At 37.3% G+C, this 26,839-nt stretch overlaps 2 protein-coding genes across 4 annotated transcripts; one reads left to right on the top strand and one right to left on the bottom strand.

Annotated features, from left to right (window-relative positions):
• Positions 1-2,792: 2,792 nt before the first annotated feature.
• Positions 2,793-7,169, bottom strand: LOC126334561 (adenosylhomocysteinase-like 1). 2 transcript variants are annotated; one of them, XM_049996940.1, is made up of 2 exons: positions 6,831-7,169; positions 2,793-6,746 (listed from the first exon to the last, which is right to left on the bottom strand). In XM_049996940.1, the coding sequence occupies exons 1-2, from the start codon at positions 6,982-6,984 to the stop codon at positions 5,395-5,397; spliced, it is 1,506 nt and encodes a 501-aa protein (XP_049852897.1). In that variant the 5' UTR covers positions 6,985-7,169; the 3' UTR covers positions 2,793-5,394. The 2 variants fall into 2 exon arrangements, with proteins under 2 accessions (XP_049852897.1, XP_049852896.1); XM_049996939.1 differs by having other exon boundaries at positions 2,793-7,118.
• A 385-nt stretch (positions 7,170-7,554) lies between these two features.
• Positions 7,555-26,565, top strand: LOC126334562 (uncharacterized). Of its 2 annotated transcripts, XM_049996941.1 has the most exons (4): positions 7,555-7,637; positions 7,725-7,793; positions 25,239-25,359; positions 25,479-26,565. In XM_049996941.1, the coding sequence occupies exons 1-4, from the start codon at positions 7,587-7,589 to the stop codon at positions 26,219-26,221; spliced, it is 984 nt and encodes a 327-aa protein (XP_049852898.1). In that variant the 5' UTR covers positions 7,555-7,586; the 3' UTR covers positions 26,222-26,565. The 2 variants fall into 2 exon arrangements, with proteins under 2 accessions (XP_049852898.1, XP_049852899.1); XM_049996942.1 differs by lacking the exon at positions 7,725-7,793 and having other exon boundaries at positions 7,557-7,637.
• Positions 26,566-26,839: the final 274 nt, after the last annotated feature.

Raw genomic sequence — 26,839 nt, forward strand, 5'->3', positions numbered from 1 at the left:
TGAACGAGCAGCCTCTTTCACATTTCACACAAGAGAGTACTATGATATACTTCCAAAGTATAAATGCTACTGAAAAAAAAAATCATTAATTTCATAAAATGAGGACTAAACTCACCAAATAGAGGGGTAATACCTAAATTGGTATCTTTATGGTGAGGCTATAAAGACTACATCCATAGGAAATCTTTATTTTACTCTTATGGGGCCAACTTGGTAAACCTATCAGCATTCATACTGAAATTAATAAGAGAAAAATTATTTTCAAGCAAAGTGTACAATGGTTAGACTATATTACAACCTTAAATTGTCACATAGAGCCTCTCTGATGGCGAGTGTTCATCAGGGACAAGGGTACTACTGTCACGAGTGCCCCAGAGAAATGTGGTAAGAATGCTGTTATTCTCTACATACATAAATGATCTGACAGGCAGGATAACAGCATCTGTGGCTGCTTGGTGATTATTTTGTAGTGTATTGGAATATGTCATCGAGTGACTGTAGAAGAAAACAAGAGGACTTTGACAAAATTTGTAGTGTGTGAGATGAATGACAGCTAGCTCTCAATATAGAAAATTTAAATTAATGCAGACGAGTAGGAAAAACAATCTTGTAATGTTCAAATACAGCATTAGTAGTGTGCTACTTGACACATTGCGAAGCGATATAAAATGGAATGAGCGTGTAAGGACTGTAGTCAAGAAGGCAGTTGGTTGACTTTGGTTTATTGTGAGAATTTTAGGAAAGTGTTGTTCGTGTGTAAAGGAGACTCCACGTAGAACACTAGTGCGACCCATTCTCGAGTATTACTTGAGTGTTTGCGATCACCACCATGTTAGATTAAAGGAAGAAATTTAAGCAATGCAGGGGTTGCTGGATTTGTTACCAGTAGATTCAATCAACATGCAAGTATTACGAGATGTGCCAGGAACTCAAATGGGAATGCCCGAATGGAAAGCAACATTCTTTTTATGGAACACTTCTGAGAAAATGCAGAGAACCGGTGTCTGAAGTTGAGTGCAGAACCATTCTACTGCTGCCAACACAAAATTAGAACTTCAACAGAGGCATACAGACAAGTTTTCCCTCACTATTTATAAGAGGAGCAAATCGAAATGACTAGTAGTGGTACAATGTGCTCTCCATTAGGCAACATATGTGGCTTGAAGAGTATTTAGATATTGATGTAGATCTATTAAGTAGTGGCTCATCCAATTAAGAGAAGGAAAATGCTGACTAAGTCTCATGTCTTCTGGTGTAAAATCCAACAGTTTACAACAAAGAGCAAGTGTTCAGTTTAGCATGTTTTCATTTTGGAAACCCACGACTAAGTATTTGTGAACACAGCAATAAGTAACATTCATCATCTTTAAAAAAGTAAGGATTGGCCCCATAAAAATAAACATCCTTGACTGACAAAAATAAACTAAGTTTAGTAGCACTTGGCAAAAATTTTCGGACTGTTCTGATAAGCCTGGAACTAAACCATCTTTCATACTACAGCAAAGAAGGGCAGATTAGATGACAGTTTTGCTTTTCGTCTCTTAGAACAAGCAGACACTGCAATAACATGCACTCTGCCACAGTAAATCAAATAAGGAAACTAAAAAAATAATACGTCTTGTCACCACTTTGCAGTTGCTGAATATAAACAGAAGGTTTTTTGCTCTGTTTATTATGAACTGTGATCAGTTTTGCTTACTGGATGCTAGACAGCCTTTTACAACACATGACGATATTTCACTGTGTGGATGACAGAATATGGACAAATAGAACTGCTAATGTAAGGTTAAAAATGCATAACCTATTTTCATGAAATCGGATAATAATATCAAAATAACAGTGCATAAGTTAATCCATTACAAAGAAAGTGTCTATCAAGACAATCAAAGAAACAGACTTTGATAATTTAAGATCAAGTGGATGAAAAACAAATTACAAGTTGTGGAGTTCAGATTTTAGTTTTCACATAATATAAATTCTCAGTCTCTAAATAAAATTAGGCTATAAGATATTTATACTCATATAACTCTAAGGTAGTGTATGATGAAATGTACAATAGATCATTGCAAAAATTACAAAAAGCAACTGTAGAACTATTACACATACCAAAAATAAAGGTTTTTTCTCAAAATGCATAAAGGCAACTAAAAGTAAGCTCCTGTGACATTGACTGTTATTCATTCCTTGGCTGCAAGAGCACTGAGGAAATAAGATTGCAGGGTAGCTACAATTTTCAATACACCAACTGACTACACAATTCCAAGATGATGTTCAAACCAAATACACTGAAAACAGTAGGACAATATGAAGAAACAGGAAATCAAAAAGGTAGCATATATGGGGAGGGATGGGGTAGGAGAACAAATGAGAAGGACAGGCTTAGATCATTATGGTGGTGACATTGGGCTTTTATATTTCAATAGCAAAACTCTTACCCCTCTGCAGTATAAAAACTGAAAAAACTGTACACAAGTCCACAGTCATTTCATGCTGTTATAGTATCGCCATTTCCTTCCCCAACTGAACCATATTTAAGCACAGTAGCTTTTACCATACGAACTGCTCCATACAACTGCTCACATTACACACTAACAATAAAGTTGAAAGAGAACCCACTGGTTACAAATATACCAAAAACTTACCTGCTTCACACAGGATACAGAATTTATCAATCTTTTATTTTTACAAAAGCTTAAAAAGTCTTGACAGTCAGTCTTCTAGTACGCTGAAGTTAGAAATATAGCATAACTGAGGTCACTGGATACACAAAATAGAGTACAACTTCAACAATATGCCGTAAATAATTACTTTACTGAGACAATAAATAAGTTACAGTCAATGTAACATTTTTCTTGACATGTAAATATGATTTTAATATTTTTCTTAAAACTTGAATTATTAAGGCCATGTCATATCTCTGTGAATAATGAGGTTGTTCAACAACTGTACGTTTTTACATTACACTTTACATATTCATACACTATCATTTTTTACACATTTTCCTTTCATTCAACACAATGTCAACAGATTCAACTTTGGAAAGACTTTTTTGCACTTTAAATACAGAACACACAAATGTCTGTGTCTAACAATTGGTTAGACCACAAGCTCAGTACTGTATATGTGAGTTACACGGAGAAAAATGACTTAAGGCAACATTTACAATATGCAAGCTACTGAAACAATACAATCAGAAGTGGGCAAATAAAACAAAAAGGAAAAGGAAATCTCAAGAAAGCTACACAGTACAATAAAAGTTGTCTACAATTTGCAATTCAGTATCTTAACCAAAATACATTACTACAAAAACATCAGTTCCAAAATGACATGAAAGACCACTTGTAAAAACTGCATGCCAACAAAACACACATCATGAATATCTCAAAAACACAGGATTATTGCTGTCTAACAGATATCCCTTGATACACAATCTCAATGACATTTCATGCACATGCATTGCTGCATATGAATGGGCAGTGCATTGTAAAAGCAGTACAATTTTAACAAAAAGAAAAAATATACAGAAATTCACACACACAAACATTTCATGTGGCATTTCCAAACATACACCATAGAAGTACATATGAGACTGCTATTATCTGTAATCTTCAACAAGAGCACATAATTTAACTGTAGGGGAAAAAAATTTTCAATTATTGCCTACCATAAATGATATTAAAATAGTCTTTTTATGAATGTCGACTAAAATTTAATACTATTGTATGACTTTTGTACAAAAATTACTAAATCCTACACAGGACTGCTCCCTGCAACAAAGCATGCAAAGAGGGATGATCATTACACAGCAACACAATCACTCTGGACACTTTACATTCATACAACATCTAAGAGGATAACTTCCAGTTTCATCTTTCTTTACTAATGGCAGCACAACTAAGAACACAGAGAAAGAAAATCTTTTACCAATTTCTGACTGTGACACCTTCACAACTATCCTTGTTTAGGATGCTACTCTCAGAGCAAATGATTCTGCCACTAGACTCAGCTACTAGAGTATTCTAAGCTCTGTACTTCAGCAGTGATTATATGAACACTAACTGGAGTGACTTTTGCCAACCCTAATCAATGTACACCAAACATTTGTATGGTTCTAACTTCACTGACTACCCGAGCATGCCTTTACCCCATGAACATTCTCCCTCTGCACAACTACACTTTCACTTATATTTCAAAATATATAGTGTAAAACTGAAAATTATTTGTCAATCCACAGTATCAAATAATAAAGCTCCCACCCCTCCTCTCCACCATGCCTGTCTAACTACAGAGTTTCTACAAATTTAGCCATATAACAGTAAAATTACATGGTTCCATTAGTTTGTGGATTCAAATGCAAGAATTATGAGACCCTTAACATAATTTAACACAATTGCTTGGCAAGGAGTGTGATAGTGGCTCCCATTAAATATTTGTTGAATTGACATCAATCTGTTGTGTAGCCCAATGTCTAGGTAGGTTACACGCCGATAAGGCAATAAAAATGTATGTGATATGAAAGTTTTGGTAACAGACTGACCTGTAGAGTAACCTGATTTATACATCCCTGCTATACTTAACACATCTTTTATTACAGAATCAAACTGCAAAATAAATTCAAAATAGCTGTTTTTTATTAAGACATGTCCAGTGAATATTTCAATGCATTTTATGTATGTATATATTTAAACAATGAAAACTGCAAAGGGAGCTACTACGTAACTCCTAGCCAATTTCTTCGCTCAATTTGGTTTCAAGCAGCTTAGCTGATGAAACTTCCAGCTAGTATCACAAATGAACGAGTAAACTGCTTTGGTTACTGCAATCCCTAAATTTGCAATGATGAATGATGGACTATGGTTGAGTCCAGGTACATACAATGAGAATCAATAACAATATAACTTACAGTCAAGTATGTAACAAAGTTGGGGCAATTTCATTTCACTTGCTACCAGATATTTCAGTTTTTAACCTCAGTCTAATAATGAATGCTTAACACAATACTGATGTCTATTAAACAGAGTCACAACATTAAAATAATTACTTCAGTAGCAGCCAACATTTGCTAACATTATATCATTCCTGATGCGAAAAAAGAAAGCAAGAGAAAAAAGAGGGGTGAAGAACATTCATGGTAGAAAGAAGGTCAGCTTGAAAATTTCTTCAGTCTCAACGAAAATACATCCACAGAGATCTTTCTTACAGAAAGTACCAGTTAACACATGAAATATAAAAAAAGTTCCATGAACACCTTGGAAATATGGTACGTGTAATGACAATGTAAACATTGTGAGGCTGAAGAAATTTTGCTCCAAGTATGACATACATGAGAATGGACCATGAATAACATGTGACCTGTGGTGAAAAACAGGAAAATATTTTCTAAATATCTTTAACTCAGTAGCGATAATAGTTCGGCTTGAACGGCCCTGCCTTGTTAAGGCCCATGTATTTGGCCTGTTCATCAGAAAGTTCTGTTAGATGAGCATCAAATGTAGGGAGATGTAAACTTGCTACATACTCATCCATCTTCTTTGGTAAGAGGTACACATCAGACTTATAACGACCATGAGGTGCATTAAACAACTCAATAAGCGCAAGAGCTTGCGTTGCTGAGGTGATCGACACAACAAAAGACGGAAGACTTGAGCAGCTGAGATTGACAAGGCGTCCTTCTGCTAGGAGAACAATCCTTTTTCCATCTGGCCATATAACATGGTCTACTTGGGAACTAACCTTCTCCCATGTGAGATCAGGAGTACGGAGACTATTCACATCAATTTCCGTGTTTGAATGTCCCATGTTACACACAATGCAACCGTTTTTCATTTTGTCCATATACTCGCGCGTTACAACATTTTTATTGCCTGTGGCAGTTATCACAATATCGACAGTGCGTATAACCTCGTTTAATTTGACTACGCGAAACCCATCCATGCAAGCTTGCAAAGCACAAATAGGATCAATTTCTGTTATATAAACAATGCATCCTAAGCCCTTTAGAGCTTGACTACAACCTTTACCAACCTCACCATAACCACATAAGACAACCTGTTTTCCTCCGAACATAATATCTGTTGATCGTTTCAGACTGTCAATAATAGATTCTCTACAACTATATAAATTGTCAAACTTCGTTTTTGTCACGGAGTCGTTAACATTCATCGCAGGCACTGATAACTTTCCTGCCTTTGACAGCTGATACAGGCGGTGCACTCCTGTGACACTTTCTTCCACTATACCTTTTATGCTTTTGAAGAGGGAAGGATATTTCTTTAGCATTAAGTGGGTGGCGTCTCCTCCATCATCAAGGATCATATTTGGTTGCCAATTCTCAGCATTAACGCATTTATCTATGCACCACCAAAAATCTTCTTCGGATTCCCCGCGCCAAGCGAAAATTGGGAAACCTGCTTCTGCTAATGCAGCAGCAACTTCATTTTGAGTTGAATAAATATTGCATGCTGCCCATCGAACTTGGGCGCCTAGCTCTGCTAGCGTTTCAATTAGAACGGCAGTTTGTGCGTTAATATGGGTACAACCAACAATTTTTGCCGACTTCAAGGGTTTATCGTCACTAGCCCGTTTGCGCAGTGCCATAATACCTGGCATCTCCTGCTCAGCAATTTCTATTTCTCTTCTACCAAAAGCATGCTGTTTAATATTTCTCACACAAAAATCTGTAGCCCCTGACGAATTCTTCTGCACCTTTTCTCTTGGAGAAACAGGATCATCTTCTGAACTGCTACCTGTATAAGAAGCAGAACTGTAAGAGTCCGTCGAAGACGCTGACAAGGAACGACTACGGTAGCGACTAGACTTTTTCAGCGCACCTGATGATTTTGCGTCCAGTTTTGTCCTTTGTCCTCCGAACGACTCTGATCCTTCCACATGAATATTAGTACCCGGATCGGTTACTGGAATGTCTGTGACTACAGACGGATCAGCTTTACTTGATAATAATATCCCGCCAAAATTTTCACTCATTTTTACTTCACAGATTGGAGGAGTTGTGTAATAGATATTTCCGTTTAAAAGTTTCGCTCACTATTGCACTTTACCACTCACGTTAACGCACGAGAAGGGTAGCATTTGTAAGTGTCAAACATATACAAAGTACTCACAGTTACACACCGAAGCTACCACTCCTCACAGCGATCTAACTCTGCACTCTAATTACTGCCAAGTATGTCACAGGCGAAGCATAGACTGCGACGTCGATCCTGCGCACTTCGATGCAAGTCAGTCCAACACTTTCAAGAGGTATCTCGGAAAGATACTGACAATCCCAGACGCTAGTGCAGTACAGTGTAGCTGCTTGATAAATTTAGAATCCTTTAGATAAATCTGATAAGAGGATTGTCAGTCAAGAAAAGTCGTAAACTCGTCATTTCAATACATACACTGTCAATCAAAAACAATTTTTGTATCGTTATGGTACACAATCTGTAATAAGAAAGCACGGACAAGTGACAAACGCAGCGCCAAACTCGAGATAAAGTACGGTTTATGTAGGGATTTAAATTTGCTCTTCTGCAGCATATTTTAACGCCGTAAAGTGTTATTTGATTTATGTATCCAGCAAAACAATGTCTCAAGAGTTACATGTGCTACAATGTTACTCGTGTGAAACATTCCAGGTAACCTGATAGTAGATTAATGGCAGGATTCAGCTGTTCGTCAGCAAAGTCCATGACGTGTAGATGTTGAATGTAATTACATTTCAGGTCCATATTGTTAAGAAATCTAAAAAATGGGATTGCAAAATATGTGGGGAAAGGCAGTCAATAAAGAAGGTGAGTGCTATATTTTGCCCACAAGTGAGTTTTTGTGTCTGCATCTCAAGAACGTAACCGAAAGTGAGTTTCAACGATTATAAATGTGATTGTAATGGTAACATCTACAGTAAGAGTGAATTTTACTTGTCCCTCCGAAGTCACGAAAATAGGAATAGTACTATATCTATGTAACAGATCGATTTGACAGGCCTGTACCATCATGTTTCCGGGGAAGTTGTAATTGCGACGGTAAATATACCCTGAAACCACCTTGTTTCTTATCAAAGCGTGAGATTTTTCAGCACTTCCTGTGAACTAAATGAAAGGATAGACTTTGAAACAAGCATTGGGAACATCCATACTGTCTTCAAGGTACAGAAAAGGTCTAAGCAGATAGCAGTAGGGCTCATTGTACTGCTTTACTATAAAATAATAATATTATTAATAATAATACTGACATTTGTGAATACCTTTCCAGACTACACTGTACACAAGAAAAAATATTCATCTGGTGCCAACTATTGATGACATCCATACAATTTGTGCTGTTCTACAGGAGAATAAATATACCTATCAGTCAATAATAATTGAATCCATTGTATATTGTATTCTCTGAGGCATCTGGGAGCCAGCCCAGAATTTGCCTAAACAAACCGCATACCTCAGGTGTACAAGCCCATGATCATTAATCTACTGCACAGATTCGGTCTAGCTCTGATTCCGCTCCATGCCTCACCAGCTAGCATGCTGTGTGTTACGCTACACAAGCAGGAATAGACAGATTTTTTAAATTTCTTTTTGAAGGTTCACATACCCTCATGCTACATGCATGTTTTATTATTCTTGTAATTGATTTTTGCTTTCTGAACTCGGGTTTAATCTGGGGTAAATTTCCCCAGAAGTACACAGCACCAACTGTTTAAGTTCTAGTGTTATTGCACAAGCTTCGCACTACATAATATTCTAGTTCTCTCTCTCTCTCTCTCTCTCTCTCTCTCTCTCTCTCTCTTTAAATTTAAGGGCATGATATGAGAATTCCATTTAAGATATTCTTGAGTGTGGATACCAAGAAATTTACTTTTGGTAACAGTACTAATTGTGCTCTTACCTTTAATCAATAGCCCAGTGTCACCTGCAAATAGTATGGCTGATTCCCCAGCATCTAATGGAAACTCATTTGCATTGGGAAGAGTCCATACGAATTAAGTCAGACAAAGAATCATCTTACCTTAATTGTATCTGATGTTAGTGGGGGTAACATTATATTAAAATACAGGATAAAGTAATAAATATGTGTTTTTTTTATTTCAAGAAAAAATTCCTTGCTTATTTTATTGATTTACTTAAAGCAATAATGTTTTGTTTAAAATTATACCTGTGGTTTAGAATTCTATCTCCAAGTTTATTTTCTGTAGGTGTCCAATTTATTTTTAGAATGCAAAAGTAATTTTTCTATAAAAGATATTGATGTTTTGTTTGTTGTGTTGGTTAGTATTATACAGTGTTACATGCCCCAAAAAAGAGAACTTACTCTTTTGCATTAAAAAGATATATAAACAATTGAAGATATTTCTATGCTACATTAAACTACATACTCTTACGTATTGTTCTCATGATTCGAAATCTAGTCTTGTTGGACATAGTATGTTAATTCTTGTTAAAGATATTTGATATAATCGGCTTTCAAACACACTCAATGTCTCAACATAAACTTGCAGACTGTTCCTAATAATAGTACTTTCATGCAGTGTGTGTAGAACTGACATTAGCAATTCAGTATGTTGATTATGTGTCCAACTGAGTCGATATCTTCGTGCTCAACCACCACAATCTTCAAAATATCGTGAATCGGAAGTGAGCACTTTTGGTAGTGTTTCTGTCTTGCAGCTGAAAATCTGTATCCAGCTGCTAGTCTATGTGATAGCTAGTCTACATGGATAAGACAGATCTTAGTTTCACCTCAATGTGTGCCATGTACCAGTAGTTTTAAGGTAAAAAAATCACTAGTGGGCAGCCTCTGGAGCACTTGTCAACCTTCCGTTGTACAAGGCTTACTTGTTTGGGAAAGTGGGCCTCTGTCTGAGACAACGTTTATTTCCCTAGCTGCTTGTGAGATTCCAGTGGACCAAACATAAATCAAAACTACTCCAGGTTGGAAGGGTATACCATCAAGTAGGACAACAAAGAAAGCTCAGATGGTCAGTTCACCTTTTCTGCATTCACAAAGGTTACTGAGGGTACTGATGTCTTTAAAAAAGTATACAGCAACTTTGAAATGGTACTCTACTGATAGAGACAGCCATGCCACACAGTAACATTATATGCTTGGCATCAATCAGTTCATGTTACAAGGAGATAGGATGCCAAGCACCAAACTCTGAGGGCTGGGTATCTTACATTTTGGTTGATATGTTTATGCTATAGTTTAATGAATAACATGTGTAATTGGAATTGCAATGTTCTATATGCTGTCAGGGATGCTGACGAGTACATACTGGTATAATAAATGAAATAATTTTTTGGATTAGCAATGTTAGGTGACAAGCCAAATTACTATTATGACTGAAATTATGCAATAAAACCATACTAATAAACAGCAAAGCAATTTAATGCACAACAATACTCAATCTACTCTATTTTGACCACAACTTGTAAATAACCTTCAAAGTTACCACAACATGGAAGCTTACCCACATTATCATTAGCAGACATGAACCAGGAAATAATGGAGAAAGATGAGGTAGAACCGCATCAGACAACAGCAGAAACTGTAGCACTTGATCAGTCAGGTGTAGAGCAAGCAGGATTAAGCCAGATCAGTTCAGAACTAGGTCAAAGTGAAATTAGTTGGGAATTATGTTTGTAAGACATATTATTGCACATATGTAAACAGGTTAACATCATCGCAATCTCAAATGATCGAATTTCCAAGAACTTTGTAAAATGAATGGCAAACTTTCAGAAGTAGAAAAAAAGTGTTCTAAAGCAACAAAGAACTTAAGAGGTTATACAATGCATTTTCAGAAATAAACAATGACCTTAAGAAGGTAGACCAATCAATATTGACAACAAAAAATGAACTAAGCAATCAGATTGCTTAAATCAAGAAAAAAGTTGGGTGACCGAGTAGCGGCCGTTACTGACCAAGTAGATAAGCTAGATGAAAAGAGTGTAAAATGTAGAGACAGGGTAACCAAAACAGGATCCAGATTGGATACAGTTGAACTGAAAGAAACTGAAGTAGCGAGTAAGTGTAAGAGGGAAACTGCAACTAATAATAATCAAATTCTCAAAGTAGTAAGACTTCGAATAAATATTCTTTACTTCACATGTATGGCCACAAATTTTTATGTCATCAGACTACCAGTTTCGGTCTATAATGACCGTCTTCAGATCTGTTTTATAAAAAAAAAAAAGTCCTAATATGATGATGCCACTATGGCTCCAGCATATTAGAACATGTTTTTACAAAACAGGTCTGAAGATGGTCATTATAGAGAAAACTGGTTGTCTGATGACATAAAAATTTGACCATAGACATGAAGTAAATGATGTTGATTCCGTTTTTGGGTCAATATTCAATTCGTGACTGTGTCGCAGTTTGAGAGACTGACTTCAAGTGATAAAATTGAAGAGCTAAAGAAAGATGTCACTAAGACACACAAACATTGTAAGTCTAACATATCCACATTACAGGAGAATGTTATTAATGTTCAAAAGCAAGTGTGATTATTACAAGCAAACATTCTTTAATGCTTTGCATAGTAACAGATCCCATTTGCCTGTGGAAAGTTTGCCTTGGGTTGGAAACTTCAATGATACAGATTTCTTAGAGCACTGCAAGGATGATTTACTTCCTGTAATGAGCAATGATTTAAAAATTACATTTGCTGAAAGATTTCTCAACAGAGGAGCATTATCTTGGGATAACCAACTTATTTGTCACACTTTGACATTTGAAGAGTTTGAGAAAGGGTTCTTGAAAAAATTTTGGCATGAGGCAGAGCAGGCTGTAATTAAAAGTGAGCTTCTAAATGGGCCACTTATAAGAGAGCCATGAAAGAATTCTGCAGAGGTCAGTTAAAGAGTTTGGTTCATTTGGATCAGCCTTTTGATGACTTAACTCAGACTGATGTATTAAAGAAGACCTCGGTTACCTGAAAGGTTATGGTGGGGCATGGTTTATGGGTCTTATGACTCAGCTGATCAATTTCTAAAGTATGTAGACAAACTAGACAGAGCACTTGTGAATACAGACAGACAAAACTTTGGCTACGTGAGACCAAAATGTACAAATAACAACTGCAAAAACAGTAATAATAAAGGAAAAGTTAGTGGCAATATTTACAAGAATTATTACCCAGTTGAAGAATGGGTAGCGTTGAGGGATGAAGTGGTGAAGGCAGCAGAGGATCAAGTAGGTAAACAGATGAGGACTAGTAGAAATCCTTGGATAACAGAAGAAATATTGAATTTAATTGATGAAAGGAGAAAATATAAAAATGCAGTAAATAAAGCAGGCAAAAAGGAACACAAACATCTCAAAAATGAGATCGACAGGAAGTGCAAAATGGCTAAGCATGGATGGCTAGAGGACAAATGTAAGGATGTAGAGGCTTATCTCACTAGGGGTAAGATAGATATTGCCTACAGGAAACTTAAAGAGACCTTTGGACAAAAGAGAACCACTTGTATGAATATCAAGAGCTCAGATGGAAACCCAGTTCTAAGCAAAGAAGGAAAAGCAGAAAGGTGGAAGGAATATCTAAAGGGTCTATACAAGGGTGATGTATTTGAGGACAATATTATTGAAATGGAAGAGGATGCAGATGAAGATGAAAGGGGAGATATGGTACTGCATGAAGAGTTTGCAGAGCACTGAAAGACCTGAGTTGAAACAAAGGTCCAGGAGTAGACAACATTCCATTAGAACTACTGACAGCCTTGGGAGAGCCAGTCGTGACAAAACTCTACCATCCGGTGAACAAGATGTATGAGACAGGCGAAATACCCTCAGACTTCAAGAAGAATATAGTAATTCCAATCCCAAAGAAAGCAGGTGTTGACAGATGTGAAAATTACCAAAAAATCAGTTTAATAAGTCACAGCTGCAAAATACTAACGCAAATTCTTTACAGACGAATGGAAAAACTAGTAGATGCCGACCTCGGGGAAGATCAGTTTGGATTCCATAGAAATATTGGAACATGTGAGGCAATACTGACCCTACGACTTATCTTAGAAGCTAGATTAAGGAAAGGCAAACCTATGTTCCTAGCATTTGTAGACTTAGAGAAAGCTTTTCACAATGTTGAGAGGAATACTCTTTTTCAAATTCTGAAGGTGGTGAGGTAAAATAGAGGGAGTGAAAAAATATTTACAATTTGTACAGAAACCAGATGGCAGTTATAAGAGTCGAGGGACATGAAAAGGAAGCAGTGGTTGGGAAGCGAGTGAGACAGGGTTTTAGCCTCTCCCCGATGTTATTCAATCTCTATATTGAGCAAGCAGTGAAGGAAACAAAAGAAAAATTTGGAGTAGGTATTAAAATCCATAGAGAAGAAATAAAAACTTTGAGGTTCACTGATGACATTGTAATTCTGTCAGAGACAGTAAAGGACTTGGAAGATCAGTTGAATGGAATGGATAGTGTCTTTAAAGGAGGATATAAGATGAACATCAACAAAAGCAAAACAAGGATAATGGAATGTAGTCGAATTAAATCGGGTGATGCTGAGGGAATCAGATTAGGAAATGAGACACTTAAAGTGGTAAAGGAGTTTTGCTATTTGGGGAGCAAAATAACTGATGATGGTTGAAGTAGAGAGGATATAAAATGTAGACTGGCAATGGCAAGGAAAGCATTTCTGAAGAAGAGAAATTTGTTAACATCGAGTATTGATTTAAGTGTGAGGAAGTCATTTCTGAAAGTATTTGTATGGAGTGTAGCCATGTATGGAAGTGAAACATGGACGATAATTAGTTTGGACAAGAAGAGAATGGAAGCTTTCAAAGTGTGGTGCTACAGAAGAATGCTGAAGATTAGATGGGTAGATCACATAACTAATGAGGAAGTATTGACTAGGATTGGGGAGAAGAGAAGTTTGTGGCACAACTTGACTAGAAGAAGGGATCGGTTGGTAGGACATGTTCTGAGGCATCAAGGGATCACCAGTTTAGTATTGGAGGGCAGCGTGGAGGGTAAAAATCGTAGAGGGATGAATACACTAAACAGATTCTGAAGAATGTAGGTTGCAGTAGGTACTGGGAGATGAAGAAGCTTGCACAGGATAGAGTAGCATGGAGAGCTGCATCAAACCAGTCTCAGGACTGAAGACAACAACAACAACAACAACAACATTACCCAGAGATAGAACAAATATGAAATAACCAGAACTATAATGTAGACAGAACTGGTAATCAAGTGTTTGAAAATAGCAGCAGACAGTGACAAGAGTACAATCAACCACAACCACCTTTTAGATCTAACGATGGAAAAAGTGGTTCATTAAACTGAAGACTTCTCTGATGGAAACTGTGCTTGTCTAAATATGTTCATTTTGGTGGTTCAGATGTGTACAGCCGTTGTGGTTATTTCCAAGTGGCTACTGAGGCCATTTGTAAGTTATGGTTACTTGGTGGGTTACTTAAAAGTTTCCTAGTCTGTGTTATTGGAATGGTTGTTTGGACCAATTGGTTTGGATATTTTTGATGACAACTTCCTGTTTTTAAGATGCGTGAGTGTGTCTTTCGTTTGCCTCTTTACTACTTTGTGTGTGCCTTTGTAATGTTCGGTTCTGACTTTGTTGTGGTAGATATTATGGTATATAGTGAATGACTTAGCTGCCATTTTTATTTTTGTTTTAAATGTATGGTTGAGGCTGGTTCATTAGTAACAGGGAGTGGGTTCAGTGTTGATTTTCTCTGTATGAAGAGCCTTTTGGCCGCACAATTTGGTTTCACACTGGTGTTCTGCTATTGCAGTGTAGTTTAGGCTGTTGAGCTGTAATATATAGGTCATGTGTTTCATCTAATATTATTTCATGTAGATTGTGTTTGGATACAGGGCGAACAGCACCATGCTTTTCTAGATTAGTGAGGACATAGAGTGTGCTCAAAGTTTGTCACGTTTGTGTAAGTTATTGTTTGAGTTCCCATTCTTATGGAATCTTTGGAGTTCATTGTCCTGCTCTTTTACGTTAATACATATGTTATTTTGGTTTTATTCCAGTCAATACCCATATGGATGTTTCAGAGTACATGTTCCTTTATGTGTATTTATACATATGCTAATCTGTCAGAACATTATGACCAGGGACTGATGACCATAGATGTTAAGTCTCATAGTGCTCAGAGCCAAGCCATTATGACCATCTAATAGCTGGTATGTCCAACTTTGGCATGGATAACAGGGGCGACGTGTCATGGCAGGGAAGCAATGAGGCCTTGGTAAGTCACTGGAGGGAGTTGCACTACATCTGCACACACAAGTCACCCAATTCTCTTAAATTCTGGGGAAGGAGCGATGAGCTCTGACGCCACATCCAGTCACATACCAAATGTGTTCGATCTGGTTCAGATCTGATGAGTTGGGGGACTAATGCATAAATTGGAACTTGCCACTGTGTTCCTCGAACCACTCCATCACACCTGGCCTCGTGACATGACGCATTATCTTGTTGAAAAATGCCCTGCTGTCAGGAAACATGATAGTCGTGAAGAGAAGTATGTGGTCTGCAACCAGTGTACGACACTCCTTGGCCATATTGGTGCCTTGCATGAGCTCCGCTGGACCCATGGATGCCCATGTGAATGTTCCACAGAGCATAACGGAAGCTGCTGCCAGCTTGTCTCCATCCTGCAGTATTGGAGTCAAGGAGCTATTCCCCTGGAGAATGACGAATTCATGCCCTCCCATCTGTATGATGGAGGAGGTATCAGGACTCATCAGGCCACGCAGTGCTCTGCCACTGCTCCAATGTTCACTGCCAATGGTCATGTGCCCATTTAAGTCATAGTTGCATGGGTCATTGGCTGTAGAGGCCCATTTTTAGGAGTATTTGATGCACTGTGTGTTCAGACACACTTTTACTCTGCCCAACATTAAAGTCTGATGTTAGTTCTGCCACAGTTCACTACCTGTGCTGTATGAACAGTCTGCCTAGCCTACAATGTCTGACATCTGTAATGAGGTGTGTGGCCACCCAACCTTACAACTTCTGGACACAGTTCCACCATAGTTCCATCACATGTTGAAGACTCTCACCACAGCACTTTCAGAACATCTGAAAAGTTGTGCAGTATCCGAAGTGCTCGTGCCAAGCCTCCGGGCCATCTCAATCTGCCTTCAGTCAAACTTAGATAGATTGCACACCTTCCTCGTTCAACACATAGGCAGCACGCTCGCTGATACTACATGCACCCTGCTTATGTCTGACTAGCAATTATCCCTCGCCAGGTGACATTGCTATTGCCTGGATGGGTTTATATCGATGGTAGGTTGGTGGTCATAATGTTGGCTATTGGCTTTACTGATTGTCTTCTATTAGTCTACTTTATAGGCTATTGTTACATATAAATACAGGATTTCCAGAATGAGATTTTCACTGTGCAGTGGAGTGTGCACTGATATGAAACTTCCTGGCAGATTAAAACTGTGTGCCCAACCGAGACTCAAACTCAAGACCTTTGCCTTTCGCGGGCAAGTTTTCTACCATCTGAGCTACCGAAGAACGACTCACGCCCAGTGCTCACAGCTTTACTTCTGCCAGTATCTCGTCTCCTACCTTCCAAACTTTACAGAAGCTCTCCTGCGACCCTTGCAGAACTAGTACTCCTGAAAGAAAGGATACTGCGGAGACATGGCTTAGCCACAGCCTGGGGGCTGTCTCGGTCGAGCACACAGTTTTAATCTGCCAGGAAGTTTCAATACACGATTTGCCATACAAGACGTTCCATGGCAATTGTTTGTCAACGTGTATCATGTAGGTTACGTTTAACCCTGTAGGTACATGTTGATGGTGGATGTTACTAATATTGGCAAAATTGTTTTATGTTGAGTAACTTTCCTGTAATTAGCAGAAACATTGCTGAATTGTTTCATTGTTACTTTGGCGATACTGTATTTAGGGTCTTTTACTTACACAAGTTGCACATTTACTATGCCACTGTGGTCATGGACCTTAGGCATGTGACTTGGTAATATCAATGGACCATGTGTTTATACTTTTTTGTATCTTTAATGCTGTTTGTATAGTAGGTTTTAGAATATATTTTATGTTGTTTCTGTGTTAGAGGTCATTAGAATTCATGTTGTTATTTTGGTGGATTTGCATTATACAGTGAATGTTTGTTCATTAGGCTTTTGCTGCATTTGTTTTCTCCAGTTGTTTGGTATTATGTTATATCAGTTTTTTGAATTGTTATTGGTATATCCCATATTCATTGTTTTTCTGGTTGGGGATATATGTGACTTCGATTGATTTGCTGATTTAATTTATTGTATGCATTACATTACATTATTAGATTAAAAATTTGTTTTGAATTTGTAACAATATAGCATATTTTTACTAATTAATTTTGTGATATGATTTATCCCCTTTTTAGTCCCAAACTGTGATTTTTGTTGTCTGTATTCTCATACTTTACAGTCCTGCTGTGCACATTTCCATATACAGGGGCCTGAAGATGATGCTTTTTGGCATTGAAACTGGCAGCATATTTTGAAGAGATGATGTTGGATCACACTACAGCTGTTGGTTTCTGTTATTACTATTCAAGTACTTAAGGTCTAGCTGCTGTCCCACTGTCCTCAGGGACCATTACTAATGACAAATATTTAAGCCTTAATTGTGATGATGACAGAGTAGTAGAGGTATTTCAAACAAATTCAGGTGCAGCTGATGAAGAATATTGGAGTGGGTTTGGGGTCTACAAGCAAATAAGTAAAGAAACAATAGGTGATGAGGATTGTTTGTGAAAAGGGATTTACACAAGTTGTTCAGTTAAGAATTTGGGGGTGGACTAGAAAGTAATGACAGTAGAGAATTCAAGATATTGGAGCAGAAGAATGAGGACAAAATAGATAATAAGATAACAAATGTTTTTCAAAGGGGAAATAAGTTAAATGAAGATGCTGAAGAGATGAAAGATGATGAAGAAGAAGTGGGTCATTATGTTAGTTTATGTGAAGAAATTGTGTTAGGAGATGAAGAAAGTGAGGTTTCAGATATTGTGAAGCTATTAGATGTATAGGGGGAGAGGTCTAAAGAAGAAGAGGATTATCTGAAGTTCTTTTCGTTGAAAGTGCTTAATTCTATTCTGTCTAATAGTAACAGGGGTGAAGATAATTTAAATAGTGAACAAAATGCACAATGTGTGATTAACAAAATTTGGATGAATTTAGGAAAGGTGTCTTGTAATGATTCCTTTTGGAAAAAATTAGCAGCAGTTAGTAAAAAACTCTATCTAGATTGTTGGAAAGAGTACCAAAAAGTATTTTATAGCTATTGTAAAGAAAGACAGCAATAGAAGCCAAAAATCCAAATAATGAATCTGCTCTGTATGAGAGTGGTAGTGGGGGAGTTCCTTACACTTATTGGGAGATAAACAGAATTTTAGGAAGAGTTGCTAATTTTCTGTAATATCAAATGTTAGTAACATATATAACATAGTTCTAACTTAAAACTGGGCAAAAAAAGGTGAGAATTCCATCCATAGTGGAATACAAATGGAATCCTCAGGGGGTATTGTAGTTCTTTAAATATGGTATCAATCGGTTCACTTTATAACCAGATCAGATGCCAAGACCCAAACTTGGGGGGCCTGGATAATGGCAGTTCAATTGATATGTTTACTCCAAAGTTTGACAAATAACACTTGTAACTGGAATAATAATCTTCTATATGCTGTCATGGACATTGACATATACTTGCCAACAAAACAAATTTATACAATTTCTAGCAATTGGTGATGTTTAGCGACAAATTCCTACAATGATTGGAATTATGTAATAAAACAACACTAAAAAGACCAAACAGTGCAATGTGTAACAATTCTCAATTTACTCTGTTATTGACCGCAACTTGTAAATATCCCTCAAAGTTACCACAACATGGAAGCAGCACTGAAATTCATGAAACACATAATTTACACAATTTTACACTGAATTGCCAAAGAAACTGGTATAGGCATGCGTATTCAAACACAGCGACATGTAAACAGGCAAAATACAGCACTGTGGTGACAACGCCTATATAAGAAAACAAGTACCTGGCGCAGTTGTTAGAATGGTTACTATTACTACAATGACAGGTTATCAAGGTTTAAGTGAGGTTGAAAGTGGTGTTATAGTTGGCACATGAGCGATGGGACACAGCATCTCTGAGGTAGGGATGAAGTGGGGATTTTCCCGTATGACCATTTCATGAGTGTACTGTGAATGTCAGGAATCCGGTAAAACATCACATTTCTGACATCGCTGCGCCCAGAAAAACATCCTGCAAGAACGGGACCAACAAAGACTGAAGAGAATCGTTCAACAGGACAGAACTGCAACCCCTCCTCAAATTGCCGCAGATTTCAATGCTGGGCCATCAACAAGTGTCAGCATGTGAACCATTCAACGAAACATCATCAGTATGGGCTTTCGGAGCTGAAGGCCCGCTTGTGTACCCTTGTACGACCCAAAGCTTTACTCCTCGCCTGGGCCTGTAAACATGGACATTGGACTGTTGATGACTGGTAACATGTTGCCTGGTTGGATGAGTCTCATTTCAAATTATATGGAGTGGATGGACGTGTACAGGTATGGGGACAACGCCATGAATTCATGGACCCTGCATGTCATCACGGGACTGTTGAGACAGGTGGAGGCTCTGTAATGGTGTGGGGCGTGTGCAGTTGGAGTGATATGGAACCCCTGATACATCTAGATATGACTCTGACAGGAGACACACGTGTAAACATCCTGTCTGATCACCTGCATCCATTCCTGTCCATTGCGCATTCCGACAGACTTGGGCAATACCAGCAGGACAATGTGACACCCCACACACCCAGAATTGCTACAGAGTGGTTCCAGGAATACTCTTCTAGGTTAAAACACTTCCGCTGGCCACCAGACTCCCCAAACATGAACATTACTGAGCATATCTGTAATGCCTTGTAACGTGCCATTCAGAAGAGATCTTCACCCCCTCATACTCTTAGTGTTATAATTGGCACATGAGCAATGGAACACAGCCTTTTAGGATTCATGCTGTCAATTCCCTCCAGCACTACTTCAGACATTAGTTGAGTCCATGTCGTGTCGTATTACAGCACTTCTGTGTGCTTGCAATGCCCTACATGATATTAGGCAAGTGTACCAGTTTCTTTGGCTCTTAATGTATATTGCAAATATTGTTTACCGCTTCTGAAATTTATATATCACTAGAAAGCTCAGATGACAGAGAATCCAGAAAACCCAGAGAACCTTCCACATTATATCAAATTTCTCGGACTGAAGGTTTATTGAAACAAATAAGAATTAAATTGATCAGAAATAACATATTTAAACCAGAACTGAATTATCTTACTGTTAATATGAAAACTCCATGTTTATGTTTATGCTGTAATTGAGAGCACTGAACAAGTCGCAGCTCCAAGAAACTTAACTTTAAAATATAATTTTGCTGAGCTAATTGCAAGACTCGCTCAGCAGTCAAATAACATGTCTTGTTAACAGCCAAAACTGAAAAACATGTTCCCATAATCGAGCACTGGTGTAACAACATTTAATTTATTTAAAGAGCCTCATTAACACCTGTCCTATTTTTAATGCTAGTATTGTTTTTGGTAAATACCTGTGTAAGAAAGTAGCACTATGAGTTTGTCAAAAACCTTAAAGTTTTCTTTGGCAAAACTGACTTGTAATGTGTACACCCAAGAGTCCAGATGTGTATACAGCGTACTCTGTAAATTTACCTACTGCACAACAGTGATGAAAGTGATGCAATGTATAATTGGGTAGATATTAACCTACCAGTGAAGAAGTGAAGATATTTACCAGCCAACAGTCTCGTTATTCATTTAAGGGGCAACAGAAGACATTAAATTAAAAGCTACGCAGAATGTGGGAATACACAACACAACTCAACAACTTAAGAAGAACAATGTAATGAAAGAAAAGTACAAATGCTTCAGTTTTACCCTGTTCAGCTAACCTTGCAGCACTGGAATTTGTTGTGCATACCTCTTGACCTATGAGAGCACTTATGAATTCCAAACAGGATAGCTGAGTTGCAGTTACAACACAAAATGTGTTAAGTTCTACAGTGTAAGAAATAAGGTGACTATCATATTGTAACTGAAATTCATAACATTCTTAACTTCAGCTAAGGATGTAGTTACGTGCTCAGATATAATGGAGATAAACCTCAGATAATACCGCAGCAGTGGTGAAAGCCAGAACAAATCAACAGTGCACATGATGTCAATTTCCCTAACAATTTGTTCCAAAGTGCATGCATTTTAGATCAGCATGGCCAGTAAAAGAAAACTTTTAACAATGGAAGAAAACAGACATACAACAATGAAACTTCCTGCAGTTACACATTAAACACTGGTGTGTGCAGGGATGCCAACCACATTTCACTCCAACACACCATTGGTGTGAAATTACAAATGTTGTGGAAGTTTTTGGACAAACTTCATAAATTTAAAAATACCAGTTATGGCTAATGTATACATGTATACTGGTGGGAATGTACATCAACACTTACAACAAAGATATGTAATATTAGTTACACTAATGGAAGTTGTCTAATTCTATGGAATGTAAAAAATTTTAAAGTTTATATTATCTAGCATGTTTCATTTGTTGGTTATGGTTTGGTCCAAAACCAGTCACCACAAATAAAAAAAAAAAAAAAATTAATGCAACTGTGATAGAAACTGAAGTTAAATAAAATTTAGTAATCCAAGTTGCTGGTGCTTGCTCCTACATTATGTTAGAACTGAAGTACTTGTCGTACAATTTTCTGTTGCTGTTGACATGAGATGCTGACCAGAAATCCCTATCTTCTTTCTGTTTCATTTCACTCGCCCCCTCTTATATCTAGACTGAGAATTTGCATTTTTCTTTTCAGATTTGCCTGCTTCCCTACTACATTCAAACTTCTGGCATTACATCCTCTCACTTATGTGATATTACCCTTTCATTGTTACTCAGTGTTTTTCTCATTGCTTTCCCTTGCCAGTCCCCTCTACTATCAGACTTATTTAGCATATTTTCACTATTTGTTGACTTACAGAATTATCTTCTGGGACAGTGCACACACAGTAAATACCATATTTATTCAACAGAAATAAGCCATACAATTACTGTATAGCACAGATAACTGCATATTTTGCAGAAATCGGTTTAACGATGGTGGAATTCTGATACTGACTTTCCAATAAGTTTACTTCTTAATGATTTTTATTTCTGGCAATAAAAATGTGTCAGCTGATCTATGATCCACACAGTGACAATATAAGACAAAAATAATTTTCATATAGACTATGCCACCTTGTCTAGAGTTCAGAATGAACATGTGTACTGTGGGGCAAAGGTATTCAACAAGTCCTGTCTAAGATAAAGCAAGAAATTGGGATCCTAACCATTTTAAAGGAAAGTTTAAACTCACATTTGCCAGCTTTTTTAAAAATTGTCTGAATATGTAATTTGAGAACTGAAAAGCTGTATTAGATGTATGTCAAATAGCAGTGTCTGTTATACAACTGTGTGAGAAGTAGTAATGTGCTGTAAACAAAATTCTGTACTTGATGAAACTATTTTTCTTTGAAAAGTACACTGCCTGAGAAAAGAGAGTGGAACACACACAAGACATGGTCTGATGCCAGTGTAACTTCGTACATGTATAGATTATCAACAGGTATGTAATCGATTAGAGCTGTAGCTCTATGTGACTGGTGCAATGGCTTTGAGTACATGAGTGTATTTAGTTTTGTAGGGTATATTAGGAGTGTGAACAGCATCTGATGTTACATGATCATTGTGAAGAACATGGAGATTCTGCTTACTTTTGTTAAACAGCATTACCAGCAGTTTGAAAGGGTTCTCATTGCGCAACTCCACTTGGTTGTCAGATTGAATTGTGGTGTATCCAGTTCTGCGAGGCAGTTGGATGTGACGTTGCCTTATGTTGGATTGCATGGGAATGTGGGGGAAAGCACACTTGTTGTCAAGGTTCTCATCGACCACATATAACCAGATCACGGAAGTATTGCCATATTGTGCACCAGGCACATTGTGACCCTTTCATATCTGTGTCTGCCATCCGAGAACAAGTAAAGGCCTTCTTGCAACGTTCTGCATCATCCTGCACCATTGGTCGGAGATTAGCAGCAGTAATACTTGAGAATTACCATCATATGCATAGACTGCAGTTAGCACCACAATACAAACAGGTGCATTTGGGATGGTGCCATGACTGGAAAGCATGGACTGTTGAAGATGGGGACACATTGTGTTCAGTGATGAATTGCAGTTGTGCACTACCCTTGATGACCATTGTTGGTGAGTATGGTGGCAACCTGGGAAGGGATCCCATTCTTCCAAGATTTTGAAGAGGCACAATGGTGTTGCTCATGGTATCTGGGAGCCATCAGGTATGACTTCAGGCCATGGCTAGTAGAGAGTGAGGGAATTCTGACAGTACAATGATAAGTTGTGGACATCCTGTGTCCTCATCTGTTACCTCTCATGCAACAGTATCATGGTGCTGTTTTTCAACAGAAAAATGCTTGTCTACACATAACAATATCTCTGTGAACTGTCTGCATGATGTTGCAGTTGTTCTGTAGCCAGCGAGGTCCGTAGATGTGTCTCTGATAGAACTTGTCTAGTACCATTTCTGGCAGTACCAGCAGTCAGGATGTCGAAAGCAAGTTACAACAGCTGTGGTCCAAGTTGCCTCAGGAGATGTGATCATTATGACACACGTGACAACTGAATAAGCATAAGCAACCAGGCCAGAGGGGGTGCCGCGTCATATTGCCATGTTATTTGTAAATTTTAATCAATTTCGTAATCACTGAAATAACATCAAATCCTATGAGGTTTCATTTCGTTTCCTCCCCCTTTCTAGGTGCTTCCCCACCAGACAAGGCGGTGTATTGAACTGAATCAGCGTATATTTAACATAATTGTGGGAGCATCAAATTTCTTTCTCATTTCCTTGGTTAAATTTATCTGGCATAAACATGAGTAGCATATAGTTTGGCGATAGTTTATTGTTAATACAGTGTATAGATTAATTTTATGAGTCTTTTGTCAATGTATAGCTTGACTCGTTCCACATACCTGAAGGTTCTCCATTGTCATGAGAACTACAGAACATGATAAATATTGTTAAGCATTCATTCATTTAAATAGTAGTGTAAGTGGGAAGGGAGCACCTTATTTCAAAGCAGTATAATTTTCTCTATTTCTGTGATGTCCATTTATTACCAAAAAGAGAGAATAGCAGATTAATGGTGATTAATTGATAATATAATGAATAGTATTAAATTCGGACTGCCACATCTGTCTTACTCAATGGGAAATAAAAGGGATTGTCAGGAAACCTTTATGTAGCTACTTGTATAAACATGTGTATTAACAGTTTTAATTTATAATACAAAGGAAAAGACTAAGGTCATTATATGATGAGAGGTTTGATTTCCAATAATTTCATGTAAACATGAATTGCATGCAGTTGCATTTAAAATTTTAATATTTCATCTAGCTCATCTTGATTTCTCAGCAGTTTTTGCAAGGAGTCGAAAACTGTATATATTCATAGTGCTTCAAAGTGTGTTTTGTAATGTTGCTTATGTTTCAGTTGATTTCAGTAAACCTAAGAGAACCTAGCAAAGGAGTGAATACATAGTCATGGACATTACAGCTCACTTCAGTAATTTTCTTGTATTGTGTTTATGACAAGATTCTTTGTGTCTGAAGTTAACATCAAGTTAGCCGGCCACTGTGCCTGAGCAGTTCTAGGCACTTCAGTCCGGAACCACGCTGCTGCTACAGTCGCATGTTCGAATCCTGCTCGGGCATGGATGTGTGTGATGTCCTTAGGTTAGTTAGATTTAAGTAGTTCTAAGTCCAGGGGACTGATGACCTCAGATGTTAAGTCCTATAGTGCTCGCAGCCATTTGAACCTTTTTAACATCAAGTTGAATTTGATGGGGACCTCATCCGAAACTAGATAATTTTTTTTTTTTTTTTTTTTTTTTTTTTTTTTTTTTTTTTTTTTTTTTTTGAGAGTTATGCAATATAATTGCAATCTTGACTGTGCATTTTAATGTAAAGTGAAACTAAAAATGATGCAATTATTAGCCAGACTGTGTGTCTTCAGTTGAAAACACTGAGTTATTTATTCAAATTAGTATCACTATGTATTTATATTATGATGTCATGTTGATTTGCAGGTGTTTGGAAGAGGAAGTGGAAAGGACTGTAGAGCTCATGTTCAACGACTCAATGAGGATAAGAGGAGGAAAGAGACCTTTGTTTTAAATAGGAGAATACAAATCCAGTGTGCAGAAAATGGTATAGTGATAGTAACAATGTTAATCCAGTATCGATTGTTTTTCTTGTAGCAAAAAGTTGTGTGTACATGAATGAAAAATCCAAACTATATCTATACATTACTTTTTTTTCTATTTCAGCTGTGGACACTGGAACAAATATTCCAAGTGTAAAAAGTAGTAAATGGAACAAGTATTTATCAGATGAAGATGATGATGAACATTCTGATGATTCAGTGCCTTCTGAGCTAGTAATCTCAGGTACATCAAAAATGTGTAAACAGCAGACCATTCAAAATTATTCTGCCAATGCCACTGTTAATATCTGTGGAGAGAATATTGGTGTCTCACCAGGGAACCGGAATGGAAAATTAACACATTTAAATGAAACCCCCTTTAATGAAAATGAAGTCATACAATCCCATGTTAGTAAAAGTTCTTTTACATATTTCTCTACAGGAGATGATACTTATAGTGATTATAAATCAAGAGGCACAAACCGTGTTTGTGACTTGCAAAGGAATTCATCTCCTCTCTGTTTTACTTTGCTACCAGAAACATCGACATCTACAGCACTGTTAAGTTGTGACAGTCAGCAGGAAATTGTTTCTGATATTAGTTCTGATAACTTTGCTAGTAACACATGGAATGCAGTTTTTGGCAAACAGCAGCTGTGTGAAACAGATGTTGGAGATATTATCTCACCCAAGTGTGAAATAAAGAGACAGGAAGAGGAGAAAGCTACAATGCAGTTACAGTCACATATTTGTAGAAGCTCTGTCACAGACTCGGGCAATATAACAAAGAACTTGGAAAAAAATGTTAAACAATTTTTTTCTGACAAATATAATGAAGATGAGCTAGATGAAATATTGAAATTTTAAATTCAATTAATGTTTACATTATATTAGCAGTAAAATAAGAAACAATAAATTGGCAACTGTTCAGTAGATATTTTTATCAGTAGGGCCTACTCTATAGTAAACAGCTTACAGTGTGTGCCTGAGAACAGTGACTAACAGGAAGGGAGTTCAAAATGCACTACATACTTTGAAATGAACCCAAGTGATTACCAGCAGGCCAATTGCTTTGGAAGAAACTAGTGACCTGACAGTTTTTTCAATGAAGTAAACACTGTATATGCTTATAGTGTCTCAAAGTATGTTTTGTGTAGTTTCTCAATTTTTAGCTGATTTCATTAAACCTAAGAGGACATTCAACTTGATAAGCACAACTGGAATATGTTATTTAGAAACCTCCTGTCTTTTTCATTGTGTTTTATATATATATACCTAACATTATTTGAAACAAATTGCTACCTTGACAGCTTGGTAATTTGGTACATGTTTGTTTATTCCATAAGTATGACTCATAATTACATAACATAGTGTGTCTCTAAAATGGTGGGATACCTGCAGCATCTAGGCAGAAAGTAAAAAATAAATATAGTGTTGCTCAGAATGTCAGGAACATACTTTTACATTTGGACTCACAGCAGAATC

This window comes from Schistocerca gregaria, chromosome 2, assembly GCF_023897955.1.
Source record: "Schistocerca gregaria isolate iqSchGreg1 chromosome 2, iqSchGreg1.2, whole genome shotgun sequence".
Classification (NCBI taxonomy): domain Eukaryota; kingdom Metazoa; phylum Arthropoda; class Insecta; order Orthoptera; family Acrididae; genus Schistocerca; species Schistocerca gregaria.

Bases quoted from the DNA above. Each gene is read 5' to 3' on its own strand.
- LOC126334561 (XM_049996939.1), bottom strand. From the start codon at position 6,984: ATGAGTGAAAATTTTGGCGGGATATTATTATCAAGTAAAGCTGATCCG.
- LOC126334562 (XM_049996941.1), top strand. From the start codon at position 7,587: ATGTCTCAAGAGTTACATGTGCTACAATGTTACTCGTGTGAAACATTC. The intron at 7,638-7,724 runs GTAACCTGATAG...ATTACATTTCAG, and splicing joins ACTCGTGTGAAACATTCCAG to GTCCATATTGTTAAGAAATC. The intron at 25,360-25,478 runs GTATAGTGATAG...TTTCTATTTCAG, and splicing joins AATCCAGTGTGCAGAAAATG to CTGTGGACACTGGAACAAAT.